This window comes from Schistocerca cancellata, chromosome 2 (genome assembly GCF_023864275.1).
Source record: "Schistocerca cancellata isolate TAMUIC-IGC-003103 chromosome 2, iqSchCanc2.1, whole genome shotgun sequence".
Taxonomy (NCBI): Eukaryota; Metazoa; Arthropoda; class Insecta; order Orthoptera; family Acrididae; genus Schistocerca; species Schistocerca cancellata.
In genome coordinates, this window is record NC_064627.1 from 1,047,800,853 (window position 1) to 1,047,817,150 (window position 16,298).

The 16,298-nt window shown below is 39.2% G+C and overlaps 1 protein-coding gene across 3 annotated transcripts in view; it reads right to left on the reverse strand.

The window, feature by feature from the left end:
- Positions 1 to 9,969: 9,969 nt before the first annotated feature.
- Positions 9,970 to 16,298, reverse strand: part of LOC126163029 (uncharacterized) — a 166,315-nt gene continuing 159,986 nt past the window's right edge. For 2 of the 3 annotated variants that reach the window (XM_049919901.1, XM_049919900.1), the window contains exon 7: positions 9,970 to 10,305. In XM_049919901.1, coding sequence (XP_049775858.1) covers positions 10,176 to 10,305 — 130 coding nt within the window. In that variant the 3' untranslated portion in view covers positions 9,970 to 10,175. The other variant, XM_049919902.1, reaches the window with a different exon arrangement.

Here is a 16,298-nt window from a genome sequence, read left to right on the forward strand (position 1 = left end):
CCAATGAAGTCTAGTAGCTTAGATAATCTCACATTGCAACATCACTCACAGGACAACAACTGCCTACCACCTACAGATAAATAGCCTCATGGAATGCTTGAATAAAACAATGGCAGATATGCTCTTGATGTATGTTGATATCTAACAGAGATTAGGATGCAGTATTGTCTGTTGTGACGTTCTGATTCAACACAGTGAAGCAAGGCACTCCAGGCTTCACATTGTTGTTTCAGCTACACAATCGGCCAGTGAGATGCAGCCTGGGACACTTAGTACGTATTTTTAAACCTATGCAGAAAGTGGGACTATTGGAAAAGCCACTAAAGTGCAACTTTTGACTGCATCGTATCCTTCATCACTTGTCGGATGTCACATATGAAGTTGAGGATTATGTCATTTCATCAACAAGACAAGCACAGAGACATCATTCTTTTCCCCCATATGAACTCTTACTGCAGTCCAAAGGTGCAAATAGGTGATGGGATGTTCAAGGAAACTGAGATTCCAGTCGACTATCACGTCATCTTCATCATCGTGAAGAAGATGTAACAACATAACTATAGCATGAGGATCCGCAAGTGCCATCATACAGAGGACTACTGACAAGACCTCGGTCCAAGGTGCTGTAATCAGCTCTGCTGAGAACTTCTGAAACAGCTATCATAGAATTCTGTGAGCTATTGGGGATGCAGTGTAGTGATTAGTGTCACTGGGTGGAGTGCTGTGGGCTGCCAGTTCAAATCCAACCACCAGTAAGTACGTTATTTACTATTTACCATTTCTAGAATGGTCTTGACATATCTTACGTTTGTAAATTTTGCATATTCTGGAATCTTGTGTGTTTGTATAAATAGCTACACTCTCCATCCAGAAAGTCAGTTATGTTCTGGCTGTGTGTTGGTGTCCATAATAAATCTGCTTTTGATTCAGAGCTGTGTTGGATCTCCCTTGCACAAAAGCAAACATTAAGGATAACATCTAGTGTTCACCCATGGACATTGTGTAGGTCAGGAGCTAGGCAACCTCCTGTCCCTACAACACTAAAGGGAAAAATGAACTTTATTACCCACCATTAAAACTATCAGTGGCTCAGAGAGCAATTCAACATGCAGCAATAAAATTTTTTTATCAGTTGCCGAGTAACGTAAAATGTCCGACAGGTAATGAAGCAAGTTTTAAATCTAATTTAAAATCATGTCTCCTGGACACCACCTTCTATTCCACTGACGAATTCCTACTTAAAAACTGGTGGCTAGTAAAGATAAAAATTGTTTTTAACCCTTCCACTACGGTGAACTAATGTAGAAGTCGGGAGCGAATGTGCTGCTCAGCCAGTGGACTGCTGCAGCAGTCGAGTGCGACCGTGACGCCCAGCCAGTGGACTGCTGTAGCAGTTCCACCTCGCGTCATATTTCTCCACTTCACTACGCTCATGCACCATCGAGCGAATTTGTTCAATGTCTGTAGTTAACAACAGAGTCACTAGATGCCAGCTGCATTCAGTTTCAAAGTGTTAGTTTCGCTTCACTTGCACTGCTAATTTCCTGCCTTGTTTCTAATCTGAAATGACATGTTGTTAACCTCAGTTTCTGCTAGAAGTGATATGACAGATAAGCGATATACTGTGGAGGAAGCTCTTCCTCTCATACTGAGTGGTGACTTTGAAGATGAAAGCGAATCACCGCCCAAATCTGACGAACATGAAACACCTATTGTAGCTGCTTCTACATCAGGTGCACATGCTACTCCAGCTGTTCCATTGACATCCCCAGACTTGGATTTATGCACAGACATGACACACCATATCAAAAACGTGTGATTTGTATAAATATTTTCCCGAATAAATATACAGTATAAAGTCCAATAATTGCGATAACACTATGTGTGTGAAAGCAGGACAGAGTAGCACCACGGGGAGCGTGAAAAATGCGCTGTACAGCGGGCACAGCCGGGCGGGACTGGTGCTCGTCCACAGCACACGACACAAAAATCACGGAGCCAGTATGAAAGGGTTAAGTGTGGTTGCATGAATGCGAATAAAGTGATAACATGTTCATTAATGTCAAAGTAATCTTGTATACATATCTTGTAAATTGACTCGTTCCACATAATTTCAATAAAAGAATCATTCAAATTGATCTATGGAACATTTAACTACCTAACTAACTTCCCCCCCCACCGCACTCTCTGCAACATTGCTTTGACTGTTTATCATGATATTCAGTGGCAATGTAAAATTTTCTCAGGAGTTATGATTCCCTACCATTCGTTTGCTCACCTTGCTATTTCTTCACACTCCACAATATTTCTCATTCTGACTTCATTTCTCAAAGTGCCGAAGTTACTTCTGGAAGTGAAGAGCACAATCCAGTACCCAAAATTCTCGAAATAAATACAATGCTTCTCAGAAACAACATGTCATATATTGTACGCTCATTTACATTGACCATCCATCACAATAAATTATTATGGACTATGTCTGAACACTGGTGTTCAAGTTAACAGATTCCAACTGAATATCAATATAACAGTTTATCTCTTGTCTCATGACAACACTGGGATTGTCATGGCCATTCTTCTTCCATGGCTCACAACATATCTCCAAGGCAGGGTCCAATGGCATGGAAACAAGCATCCAACTAGCAGGTACCACAAAAATAGTAGGATTGCTACCACTATCCTGGCTTGCAGAAACACTGGATACAACCACTCCAGTACGTGCGCATAAATAAAAAACACTTCCAAACTGCAGGTAAAATCAATTCATTACTTAAATAAATTTTCTATGGTGGACATTATCATTAGTCAGTTCTCCAGCACCTGAAGGAGCTATCCAGACACTACCTCCATAAGTTATCCAAACTGCTGACATTCTACTGCCGCCTCGGGACACCACTATCCAACCCCTATCCTACCCATGGTGTGTAACTTTCCAAACCTTACTTTTCCTCAACAGTAGTTATCGATGCCAGTATTATTTTTCAAATTTTAGACGGGTCAATATTATCTCAGATGCCTTTCTGAAAACTTCTACATAATTTTAAACACAATATGTTATATTTCAAGCTCAAATTTATGAAAAGGAATTACTTTATTTTCGATGTTACAATTGATAAGTACTAGAACTGAATGTACAGTTAAAATTATTTTTTTGTTTTTAGAAACATTTGAAATTACGAATTGTTTGGCACACTTGAAATTTCTATTATTAATTACACAATCTAGTACTGTTTACTACATTTATTTCTGGATTCATTTATGAAATAATAATTGAAAATAATAGAAATTCATTTGTCAAGGAAAACTGTAAACCCTTTGGAATATGGTTATTACCACAGAGTCAAGTAGCAGTTATCATGCCTCTGATGTGATTGGACGTATTTTTGTATTTTGTGCAAACAGTGTAATTTCGGTTTTGTTAATGTGAAAATTCAAAAGACCGTATAATGTACTAAAAGTGACAAAATATATTAATGTAACAATAAAAATTCTGCAACAACAATCTTCAAATTTACTTAGATCAATTCAACCATGAGGACCTAAAATGTGTGAATTTCAGCTTCAAGAACCCTAAACAAGAAGAACTGGAGCCAACTCAACACAAAAAAACTTAGTAAACTAGAAAGTTTATTGTAATCTTCTCTCATCTCAAATCTTTCGTAAAAGACTTTGCTTATTGTGGACAATAGATGGAATTAGGAAGGAGAGGGGAGATTACAAGTGATCCTCCTCGACAACCCCTCCTAGCACCCAAACCCTGCCTAGCTGATCTTTTCAACTTGCCACATCCAACAAAACTCCCTACCAACACTCCACCAAATCTAGAGCAGAAATATTTCTGTTTCACTGTTGTTAACCTTTCCACCAAACTCTCAGCCCCAAAGAAGTTTAACTCCTATCCAAAGGCCCCACCTTTAGTCTCTTACCCAAATTTAACCATACTAGACTTGTCCAAGGCCTACAGATCCCTGCAATGGAAAAACTTCTTAGTCACCAGTTGCTCTAACCAAAGCCAACCTAATCACAACATTGAACCCTGCCTCTCCCAGTTCATACCACCATCCAACTACGATCCTCCCCTCCTCCCACCTAACCATTCGCTGGTCACCTTCCACGAATTCCTTACCTCCTCACCATCCTTTCTAAGTTCCCTTCCTCAGAGCACTAACCTTACAGCAGAAAAAAGGATAGCAAAATATGACCTCAAGACAAATCCTGACCTAAGAAATCTACCTGCACACAAAAGTTCCACCACTCTTGTCATGAATCACAGTAACTACCTGATGGAAGGCCTCTGCCAGTTATCCAATGCCTCCACCTATAAACTCTGCCAGAGGGATCCCATCCCAAAAGTCCCATGATTACTGCATAAAGCCTTACGCCCTTCCCAGAACCTCTCCCCTGAACACATTTCCCTCCTCACCTCTATGACACCCCACACATCTATCTTCTGCATGCTCCCTGGACTCCACAAATCCAACAATTCTGGATGCTCTATTGTGGCTGGTTACCGCCCCCCCCCCCCCCACCCCCCCTGAAAGAATAGTCACCCTCACTGACCAACACCTCCAACCAACTGCCCGTAATCTAGCCTCCAACATCAAATATATCAGCCACTTCCTTCACCAACTCTCCATCATCCCCACCTCTTCACTTCCTGGATCTCTAATCATCACTATGCTATTTTGTCAAAAACTGACATTTTGAGCCCATGGCTGTGTACAAAATATAGGTTGACTCTAACATAGAAGATAACAGCAACCAGCCACTTTTTAGAGTGCTGCATATTTATTTAAACAGCATCATTACTAGTTTAGAACCGACAGGTTCATCTTCAGATGGCTAGTTCACGTTTTACATTAGCTTTCACCTATTTGTTTTCCCAACTGAAGAAATTTCCTTGGGTTGGTGGTGCCCTAAAACCAAAACAAGATGTGAGACAATGTCTTTTTAACTGTAATTGTGCCTCATAATGATTTTACGTGATGTAAACAAATTATTAAAGGGAAGATGTTTTGGCTACTTACGATGAAAAATCCACACCATTATGTTCCAGTTCAGACTGCTTATGATCTTGCAGCAGCATCATAAGCAGTCTACGCTGGAACATAACGGCACACATTTTTCATCATAAGCAACCATAAAATCTTCCCTTTAATAATTTGTTTACATCACTTAAAATTATTGTGAGGCACAATTACAGTTAGAAAGACATTTTCCCATGTTTTGTTTTCCTTGTAGGGCACCCTCACCTCAGGGACATTTCATCAGTTCGGAAAACAAATAGGCGAAAGCTAATGAAAAACGCGAACTAGCCATCTGAAGGTGAACCTTCAGTTTGAAACCGGTAATGGTGCTATTTAAATAAATAAATAGCATTGTAAAAAGTGGCTGGTTGCTGTTATCTTCTATGTAAGAGTCAACCTCTATTCGTCACTGTTGATGCCACCTCCCTTTACATCACATCCCTCATGCCCATGATCTTACCACTATTAAACGTTACCTTTCCCAACATCCTTCAGACTCCAAGCCAAATACCTCACTCCTCATATGCCTTACTAACTTTGTCCTAACTCACAGCTACTCCTCCTTTGGAGGGAAGGTATACAAATAAATCCATGGCACAGCCATGGACACACGCATGGCACCATCCACTGCCAACCTGTTTATAGGCCATCTAGGGGAGATCTTCCTAGCCTCCCAAAATGCCAAATCCGTAGTCTGGGTAAGTTCATTGATGACATCTTCATGTTCTGGACTTAAGGGCACAGCATCCTATCTTCATTCTTTCACAACCACAACATCTTTTCTCCAACTTGCTTCACCTGGTCCTCCTCAAACCAGCATGCCACCTTCCTGGAAGTGGACCTTGTAACGGAACATATTAAAGGCTTTACTGTACCGAAGTATGCGATACCCTCCAAATTCAACCAGTTTAACGAGTATTTATGATTATAGAAAAGTTATTGTGTATGTTAACAATGATTGCATAACATGTCTGCATAAACAGTCAACCCATTAAATTATACTGAGTAACTGACCCACACAAAAGTTTATATCACTTGATCACTGATACAGCAAATGTCATCATGTAAAAACACTAAGTTCATCTTAAATAATTAATATGAAGTACGAAAAATAGTGGCCAGCTTAGGTATTTTGGATCTCCTTAAATAAAAATCACCCAGTGAAACCTATTTGTTCACTAGGAGCATTTTCACTCAGTATTCACGTAATCAATCCTATTTTAGACGAAAACCAATGTAATTCTTAATAATTCATGTTATTTACTTATTTATGCAAATTAGAGAAGTCAATTGACAAACTTCTAAAAAACGGCCTTTTTGTAACAAAGAATTATTCTGTCAAGTCAACAAATCTGTCTGTCATTTTAATAACATGTTAAATTATGTCACTCGATGCAAATTAATAACTTTTCTGCACAAATTATGATAACAGATGTACATGTGACTTGTAAACTATATCTCTTTTTAGTAGTTCTTTGACAATGTTTTAAATACAAGCAGCAAGAACGGTCGGGAGGCAGTCGGAATGTCACTTTGGTAAAGTGTGTTTGTGTGTTATTGTTTGAGGTGGATAAACAATGCAAAGAACATGTAACGGAAGTACTACTTTGTGTTGAGTCATGGTCTTTGGTGGACAGTGGAATTAAGATGGCCACCAGAATAATAAATATTTGAAGTTTACATATTTGTTGGTTTTGCTTGTTCTTTATCATCAAAAGCACATAAAAAACACGGGACCTCATGTTTTTAACCCTAGACAACCAGATGTAGAGCCAGCATCAGCATCGAGAGACAGCAGCGATCCAGCAAGTAGCAGCGATTACTACAACACGATGCATTTTAATGGCGCCAACCTAACATCAAGTGCTAACAAGCTCCGTAAATGGGAGTGAAATAGTGCGATTATAGCAATTAGCAATATCTACGACCAGGCGACCATTACAACCTCCTCCTCTCTGATGATTCCATCCACACGCCTGTCCACACTAAACCCACCAACTACCAACAGCACTTGCATTTCGACAGCTGTCATCCCTTCCACACCAAAGAAACTTCCCATTCAGCCCAGTCACCCACGGATAGTGTATTTACAGTGACAAGAACTCCCTTACCCATTATGCTGAGGGTCTCACCAAGGCCTCCACAGACAGGCATTACCCCCAGACCTAGGCTGCAAACAGATCTCCACTTCCATTTCCCCCTCACACTCCCAATCCTCCCACCAACCCCAAGAACCAGTTATAAAAGAGTATCCCTTTTGTCACCCAATACCACTTCACACTGGAAAAACTGAATCACATCCTTGGCCAGGGCTTTGATCACCTATCATCAAGCTCTGAAAATAGGGACAACTTGCCCAGGATCCTTCCCATCGCTCCTGGAGTGGTGTTCCAACCCCACACAACCTCCACAACATGCTAGTCCATCCCCATGCCACTCCCAATCCCAAACCCTTGCCACAAGGATCATATCCCTGTGGAAGGCCCAGGTGCAAGACCTGCCCAACCTTCCCAGCACTTCTTATTCCAGTCTGTCATAGGCTTATACTACCCCTTTAGAGGCAAGGCCACCTGTGAACACAGCCATGTCATATATCAGTTCTGCTGCAATCATTGCACAGCTTTTTATATTGGTATGACTACCAACCAGCTGTCCAGCAGGATGAACGGCCACTGGCAAACTGTGGGCAAGTCATCTGGGGGACAACATAAATACCCCTGACTTTAAAGCATGATGCAAAAATACAGCTTATGCTCTCTAATATGATGGAAAGGTGTCTGGTTTAAATTCAGAAATTTTTTATGAAATTCGTACACAGTCATCTCGCTCCATTTATTCACAACTACCATTTGACTGCCGTGAAATTGGTTTATTGATTAATAATATCTCTGATGTAACAAGTGATTGAAACATCCACTTCTCAAAAAATATTTTTGTAATTACTGTTAACAACTAAATGACACATTATTTTTTTATCTGTTAGGGACAAATAAATATACTCCTACAAACTTTGAGGAGAGGTTCCTTACACCAAAATAGGAAGAAGAAAACTATCATTTTTATAAACATATGTCCAAAAATCACACTGACACTCCAGCAAATTTTAGATGCACTGTTCGAGATGCACTGGTTGGTATCTATCACGTCAGGTGGGTAGGTAGAGGAGGCTCAGTTGCGTGGGAAGGACCTTCTTCTAACCTCAGTCCTTTATATCTTTATCTCTGGGGACACATTATACAATTGGTTTATGCAGCAGAAAACCTGGACGTATCATGAAAGCTTGTGAATCCATTCAAAGGTGTTAGAGAGTATCTGAAAGAGTGCAACAGTCAATGATTCCAGGAATGTGTGTGTGTGTAAGCTAGATGATGATTGTTTATTACAAGTTTCTGAGCTGGTGACACATTCAAGTAGACAATGAAACAAGCAAATTACCTAATAAATGTAGGTTCAGAAACATATAGTTTCCCTGATAATACGAATGCATGACTGCAGTCATGACAATATTAAATGTATAGGCTGCAGGTTCACTACTGGTACAGTCAGTTAGTTCAGTATGTTACTTTCATTGATGTGAAGTGAAGAGCGACCACGAAGCAACCAATCACACCTAAAGTTTCAGGCTGTGCTGGTGGTATGCAAGCAGTGAGGCTGTACTACAAACATTGTTTTCATTTCTGGTGCCATTTCCCACAGTGAACAGCGTTTGAAGCTGTTGTCACAGTTTCACACACATTTTCAAATGAAGAAATGCTGACGTTCATTTCACGTACAGTTGCACTAGTGGCAATGCAGAGGAAGCAGCACAATTGTATCGCAAAGCATATCCTCAAAGAAAACCCCCAGACTTCAGAATATTCACTAGGTCGCCAAGAACAGTATCAACACAACAAACTGGGGGAGGGTGCACTGCAACAAACAGACGCCATGCCAGGCGCAAATACCAGAAAGATTGCTGCAGCAATGGCGAATATTACATGAGGGATAGTTGTACCCCTATCATGTACAATGTGTGCAACCTTTGTCCACATCTGACTTCTTTCCAGTTTGGGATGCCCTCTGCCAATGGGTCTTTACACAATGTGGTAATGATCCACAGCTTCGCATGCATGTGGTTTTTTGTAGAAGAAGCATGCTTTCTTCCACATAGTATTATGAATATCCACAACACACGTCTGTGCTTATGAGAACCCACATGCTACCACTGAAATGACACACAAGTGGATATTTTCCATTAACGTCTGAGCAGGTGTTATTGGTGATCACTTTGTAGAGCAATATTTCCTATCTGACTGACTTACAGTTCTCATGTATCTTCATTTCCTACAACACAAGCCAATCGATTATTTGGATGAAGTTCCTTATGATGAACAGATGCTGCGAATACACAGCATGAATCTTTGACAAGTGATTCAATTATGGCTCACCAATACCATAACAAACCAGGTCCACAGACTTGAAACTTCTGCTTTTTTTGTATGGATTTTTGGTAGATTTAAGCCCTGTTGATAACTCGGGGAACCCATTGTGGATGGTTGTCAATGCTCTCAAAACATACTTGGGACTTTTTAGCCTGTATGGGCATTGACGAGCAGATGTGCTGAAGTCTGCCTTCACAAGAACAGTGGTCATATGGAACAGTTGTTGTAATGTGTTTGTCCTAAAGTGCACATCAGCAGTTTGGATTCTTGGTGATTGTTATAAAGTGTTCACTATCAGTCTTAATACATTGCATTGGGGAAACCATTGGTTTCTGGGTTTATGTTTATCAGACTATTTCTTTCTTTCATTGTTCTGTGTTTGCCCTTTCCGTTTGTACCTATAATAGTCAAACACCCTGTATAAGAATAGATGGAGGAAAGAATCACAAAAACTGACATTATTCTAATGCTTCTTTTTATTACATTATATCAGTGACATTTCATTACATAGTTTTCCCAACTGGTAATATTTAATCTCTCTTGTTAAAAATTCCTCTCTTGTCAAAAATTCTTTAATCATTTCCACATGAAACACTAAAGAGAAAAAAGTTTACCAACTAAAATTAATCAATTTCAAATATTCAGTAGACATGTTTTTATTAATCCTTTGGTGTCATTCCTGAGCAAATACACATGACTCACTTAATATGATCAGAAATCAAAGTTCTTAATTTCTTCTTTGCACGATTTCAAGTTCTGAGTCTACTTCTTTTTCTTCTTCCATAAGTTCCAGAAGCTGTTTTTCAAGCCTTTCAGTCTCTGTTTGAATCGCTTGTGTATCCTTGGTTAAGAATGAGCTAAATAAAATTGGAAACAGATTGTTTTACACATAAAACATGAGTTGATATTTATTCAATATGCAAATACCTGGCACTTATATTCACTTTTATTACAATACTTCATAAAAATAATGTTCAACCATAAAAACTAAAATGAACTACAATGGAATATCAATATGCTAGAGCATTTATTTTACACCAGTTTCACTCAGCTGAATTTCGCCCTGTGTTGCTGTGTTCATAACAGAGCATCTCAACACACTTCAACGAAAACAATTTACTTGCCAGAGACAGACACTACGTGAACACAGATGAAGAATACTCACAGCTTCTTCACTGTGTCACTGGAGGTCAGACTATGAATGTGATGAATAGGGCCCGGATTTTAATTGCCTAAAAAACAGTGAAATATGCAAGCATTTATGACCTAAAACTTACATAAATATGACCTTAAAAAATAAAATATCACTTAGTAGAAGTTTATTTAAAGCATTCTTGTTTGTTTATTTAATTTTTTATTCACCACACAGTAATACAAAATTCACTTATCAAAATATTGTAAGTATAGTTCTTTCTTTCTGTAGGGTTTGTGGCTAATTTGCACCTATTTTTTGAATGGCTGAATGTTTTATTTTCTAAACACAAAGTACAGTGAAAAGATCATCTATCGAAACAGTAAAACAATGTTTTTATTTCTACATAGTACTTAAAGCGTTTCACATTATTTAATACCATATGTCAATTTTCAGTATCTGCAAAGTTGCACTGGATCGCAAGGTGCATTTTCAGGTTTTCCATTGTCAAAAATCTACGGTTGTCGCTGAGGATAGTTTTGTACCTGGGAAAGCTCCTCTCCACTTCACAAGACGTCACTGGAGTGTATTTGAAGGCAACCAGGTCACTGGAGTTCAGCTTTGTTTCAGTATCTTCAAATGTTGCGGCATTCCCTACAAGACTGTCACTAATTTTGAACAGTGTAGAATATCCAGGATTCCGTTGGAGAGCGCTTTGCAATTTGATTTTCACTTTGTCAGCCACATGACCATGAGCTCGACCCAACTCACTCTGCACATGTTGCACAACACTCAGGGCCTCACATAGCTGAGTGCCAACAGCTTCCAGTCGTTTGACGGCTTTTGGTATCACTGAAAAATTGGCGTTGACATATGCCAAGTTTCGAGGCAATGTATCTGTACAAACTTATTTCACACTTTTGATAGGACTTGATTCATCACTACCAAGCTCACAGAAGATTGTCTTCATTTGGGTGTAGTTGGTGCAGTAATACTCAGCAGCATTAAGCCAAGAACCCCATCGTGTAAGAACAGGTTTAGGTGGGAGGGGCACTGAAGGTGCTGGTTCCTTGAATTTCTGCACCCGTAGCGGAGCCTTCACATAGATTTTTTTGCCACAGGAAATTAATTTGTCCATGTCATGGTAATTTGATCGCACCTCTTTGGCAACTCTGTGCGACGCATGTGAAAGGCAAGTGGTGTACACCATACTGGGGTAGAGAATCTGAAGCCCTTTGGCTGCTTTAGCCATATATGAAGCACCATCTGTTACAAGCAGCAAAACGCTGTCTCTTTTCACACCATCTGGCCACAGCAGCTTCAGAGAGTTGTCAAACAAAATAGCAAATGTCGAATTGTTTACTCTGTCGAGAGCTTCACACGTTAGTAGGAACACATCTCCAGGACCATAAACTTTTAGAACACCAACAACAACATTTGCAATATATCACCCACTAACATCCGTAGTTTCATCTATTGACAGCCAGATCTTTTGCTCAGCAATAGTAATTTGTATTTTCTTGAGCACATCATTGTAGCATACGGATAAAATAACAGCATTTGCCTGCTGTTATTTTCAGCACTTTGCTTCACACAGCTGCTGCGTTTAGCGATATTATAGAGTTGTTGCACATTAAAGCGCTTTTCTGAACTAACTTTTTTCCCCATCAGTACTAAAGAACTTCTCTCCAAATTCTCGAACATATCCTCGCAACTTCACGCTGTTGGAGCACTTTGCTTTAGGCATGTTGAACAAGGCAAAGGCTGTATTCAAACTGGTTGCTGGGAACACCTGTGCGACTGCAATGATTATTGGTGGCAGAAGCCGCCTTTGTTGGCTCTGAGAGCGTACTGTCGACTCTGCGCAACAATGTTTTATGTTTGTGAAACAACTGTTGTGGTATACCAATTTTCTGCTACAGTCCTGAGAAATAAAGCTGTGTACTAATTTATCTGTTTATCTTTCATAATAGCATGTTAAATATTGTCTTGTGAGCAACATATTCATTTTCTTATTTGTGTGTCCCATAAGATACGAGAAAAGCAGTATATGCATTTTTGGTAAAAGTTGACGGAAATATGACCTATTATATTAAAAGTTAGCCACAATATGAACTATTACTAAAATTTATTGAAATATGACTTTATATGCACAATCAAAATACATTTTTCGACACTAAAATGCCTAGATTTGTGTATAAATTGTACTAAAATTCACCCTATAATTCAGAAAAAATATGACTTGTCATTAAAATCCGGGCCCTAGTGATGAAGGATACAGAAATCTTTACAAATATTAGAAATTCTCTGCAGACTATCCTTAATTAACTGACAGAGCTATTTACATAAGCTATAGAAGTTACTTTCAAACTTTATTATTTTAAACATATTTGTATTTCATCAATAAAACTATCTCATTCTGTAAATATGTAAATTAGTCTGAGTCACAGATAGGCACAACAAAAAGACTGTCACAAATAAATGAAGCTTTCGGCCATTAAGGCCTTCGTCAATAGTAGCCTGAGACTGTGGTCGTATGTTTGATTTGCATTTGCATGTGCGTGTGTTTGTGTGTGTGTCTATGTCTATTGTTGACAAAGCCCTTAATGGCCGAAAGCTTCATTTATCTGTGACAGTCTTTTTGTTGTGCCTATCTGTGACTCAGCCTCTCCACTATATGGTGAGTAGCAACTTCCCATTTCATAATATTGTTACATTCCATCCTAGATTTTCCACTGTTTGATAAAATTAAAAGTCTGCCACTGTGGTTCATGTCTGTATATGTGGGCTTATCTCAGAAATACTGTAGGGATTTTGATACAGTTTTCACTAACCGACAGACTCATTCATGAGGAAAGTTTGTGTACAGTTTATAAATACTACAAACAAATTAGTTGAACTATGATGAATTAAAGTTCCCTGTCGCTGTGGGAAAAAAAATGCCATTGGCATCTAGCTGAGAATCATAGAACTTGTTGGAATCATCCACTGCAGCACTAGCCCACAAGCTACTGCTACTGGGAGGTAGGTGCAAGCCACCTCCAACTTCTAAACAAAATTTTAAGGTGTGTCCATACTGTACACCAGGCAGAATGTGCTGGGCCAGGTTGTGATACACTGGGATATCAAACCCATTATTTTGCATTGCAGTTTTCACACTGATGTATGGGATGTGATGGCATGGCGAGAGCTAGGACACAATGGTGAATGTTTAATATACCTGGTGTGAACAGGTGGCCAGCATGAGCCAATATAGCTATGCTCCAGTTTCTGCAGTACATGAATCAGACGCCTCCCGCCTGCTTTTATCAGAAGCATCATTGCACAAGGTTTTTTTTTTTTTTTTTTTTTTTTTTTTTTTTTTTTTTTTTTTCTTTCCTTTTTTCCTTCTTAAAGAAGTTCCTTCACATTTCACAATCAGTGAGGAAAAATTACATGTACTGTAATGATGCAAACTTATTTAGTCCATACACATTTACTTGGTCCACCTATTTTTATACATCTGTAACAATAGGGAGTAAAGAGCCATATTTTGATACCTTTTTAATACTCTTCAAATTAACATAGTGAAACTAAAATGGAAACAGCTTAAGGATAGTTAAAGAGAAAACTTGAAAATTAGGGTTAAATCCGGTAGGGTGAAACAGGGAAAAGTCCATCCAAATGTAGTTCCACTTGGCCTTTGTTTCACCACAATTTCTTAAAATCCATCTTAATTCCAAGAGCTATGCACAGTTCTTTGTCAGTGTAAGTGGAACCAGTAAGCCAAAAGGCATTATGCAAAGAATTTTTGCCTATCATTCTGTCTGTGTCACAAAACACAGAAGATCATTCTCAGAGGCCATCTCTGGCTCCAATTGGGGAGCCATCACCACTGCCAAACTATGACATCATTAACAAATAAGAAAAAAAGACTACTGGGAAAAATATTGAAGAATTTTTGCAATTCTAAACAGACAAAATACCTGTGATGAAGATAGAGCACGATATTACCAAAGATGATGATGCTAATTACATCCTGATGTGTCTCTGGTCTTGAATGTTCTGCAGCACATACTGAAATGTATTATGGCTCATTCCATAATACAAATAAAATTCTTCAGGGAAGTTTTTACTTCTGTATATAAAGTAAAAATTCTCCTAAGTGTCTTTTGCTATCCATGGAATGAGTCCATAACCCCCTAGTTCCTCTGTGCTTAAAAACTCAATGAGTCACAGGACTGTCAGAACAGTATCAATAAAGTAATTAAGTCATTGTTCTATACCACAGCACAGACTGGCTGGCAGTGAAAACCTGATGGCTGCACCTCTGTTATCTATGACCTCATATGTAGCTGTGGAAGAATGGGGATTACCTTGCTGGTGCAGTTCAGCCCACCAAGGAAGGGATGGGCGATGGGGGGAAAGGGGTGGGGATGGGGTAGGGGGGGGGGGTGATTTTATGCCCGCACCTGCATTGACTGATAAACTAAACTTTGTCCAAACAGTCCTTGCAAGGCCCCATGGTACCGACCGGCCACCATGTCATCCTCAGCCCACAGGCATCACTGGATGAAGATATGGAGGGGCAAGTGGTCAGCACACCCATTTCCCTGTCGTATGTCAGTTTACGAGACCAGAGCCACTACTTTTCAGTCAAACGGGTCATTTGATTTAGAAATCTTGCAGCGAAAAGTTTTGACAGTGGGTAGCTAAGATATGAGACTGGAGGTGCTACTTTTCAGTCAGGTAGCTCCTCTGTTTGCCTCACAAAGGCTGAGTGCACCTCGTTTGCCAACAGCGCTCGTCAGACCGGATGGTCACCCATCTAAGTGCTAGCCCAGACCAACAGCGCTTACCTTCGATGATCTGAGGGGAATTGGTGTTACCACTGCAGCAAGACCATTGGTTTGCTTTGATGGATAGTATTTCATTTACCTCCCCAGCACTATTTGAGTGTATGCTGAACCTGCCAATTATTCTTTTTATTAATCATCTCTAATGAACCTGATATTGACAGGACATTAAATCCTAATCTTTCTTCCTCCAGTTAAAATAGAAAAATCGAAACTCCCTGGGAAAGGAGATAAAAAGTAATTATTTATAACTTGTGGTACTACACTTTCACAGAAATACGAAAGTGAAAATTTCAAAACAGAGCACCTTGTGCATTAGTCAACTTAAGACACAGAAATGTCTATAAATATAATTCTATTTTTTGGCCTGTGCCATTTTTCATCTCCAAAAAAAAAGTAATTAAAAAAAATACTGCAAACTTTTGTTACAGTCTATCCACAACAAAGTCTCATCTTAGATTAATTTATTCTTCTCTTCTACTTTCAAATACAAAATGTACATTCACTAAATGCAAGATGTTGACAAGAAATAATTGATTACCTTTTATAGTGTCAATGCGGCCTATAGTAAAACCATAACCAGAGTAAGCAGTCATTGCTGAGGGAAAAATTCATATATATTTGGATATTTCTGGACACGGATCACTGAAATAAAATGAGAGACCAACACTAGGCCTGCATTGGTCACTAGCAATTTGTTTTTCCTGTCCTGCAGTATTTGACAGTATGCTATACCTACACAAACTCTAAAGGCTTGCGATCGTGGCATTAAGACCACTCAATAACTCATGTTTACTTGTGAATGGAGACAGATATCAGTGTCAATACCATTTTAAAAACTGTTTTGTACTTTTAGTTACACTTCACTCACAACAATGTATGG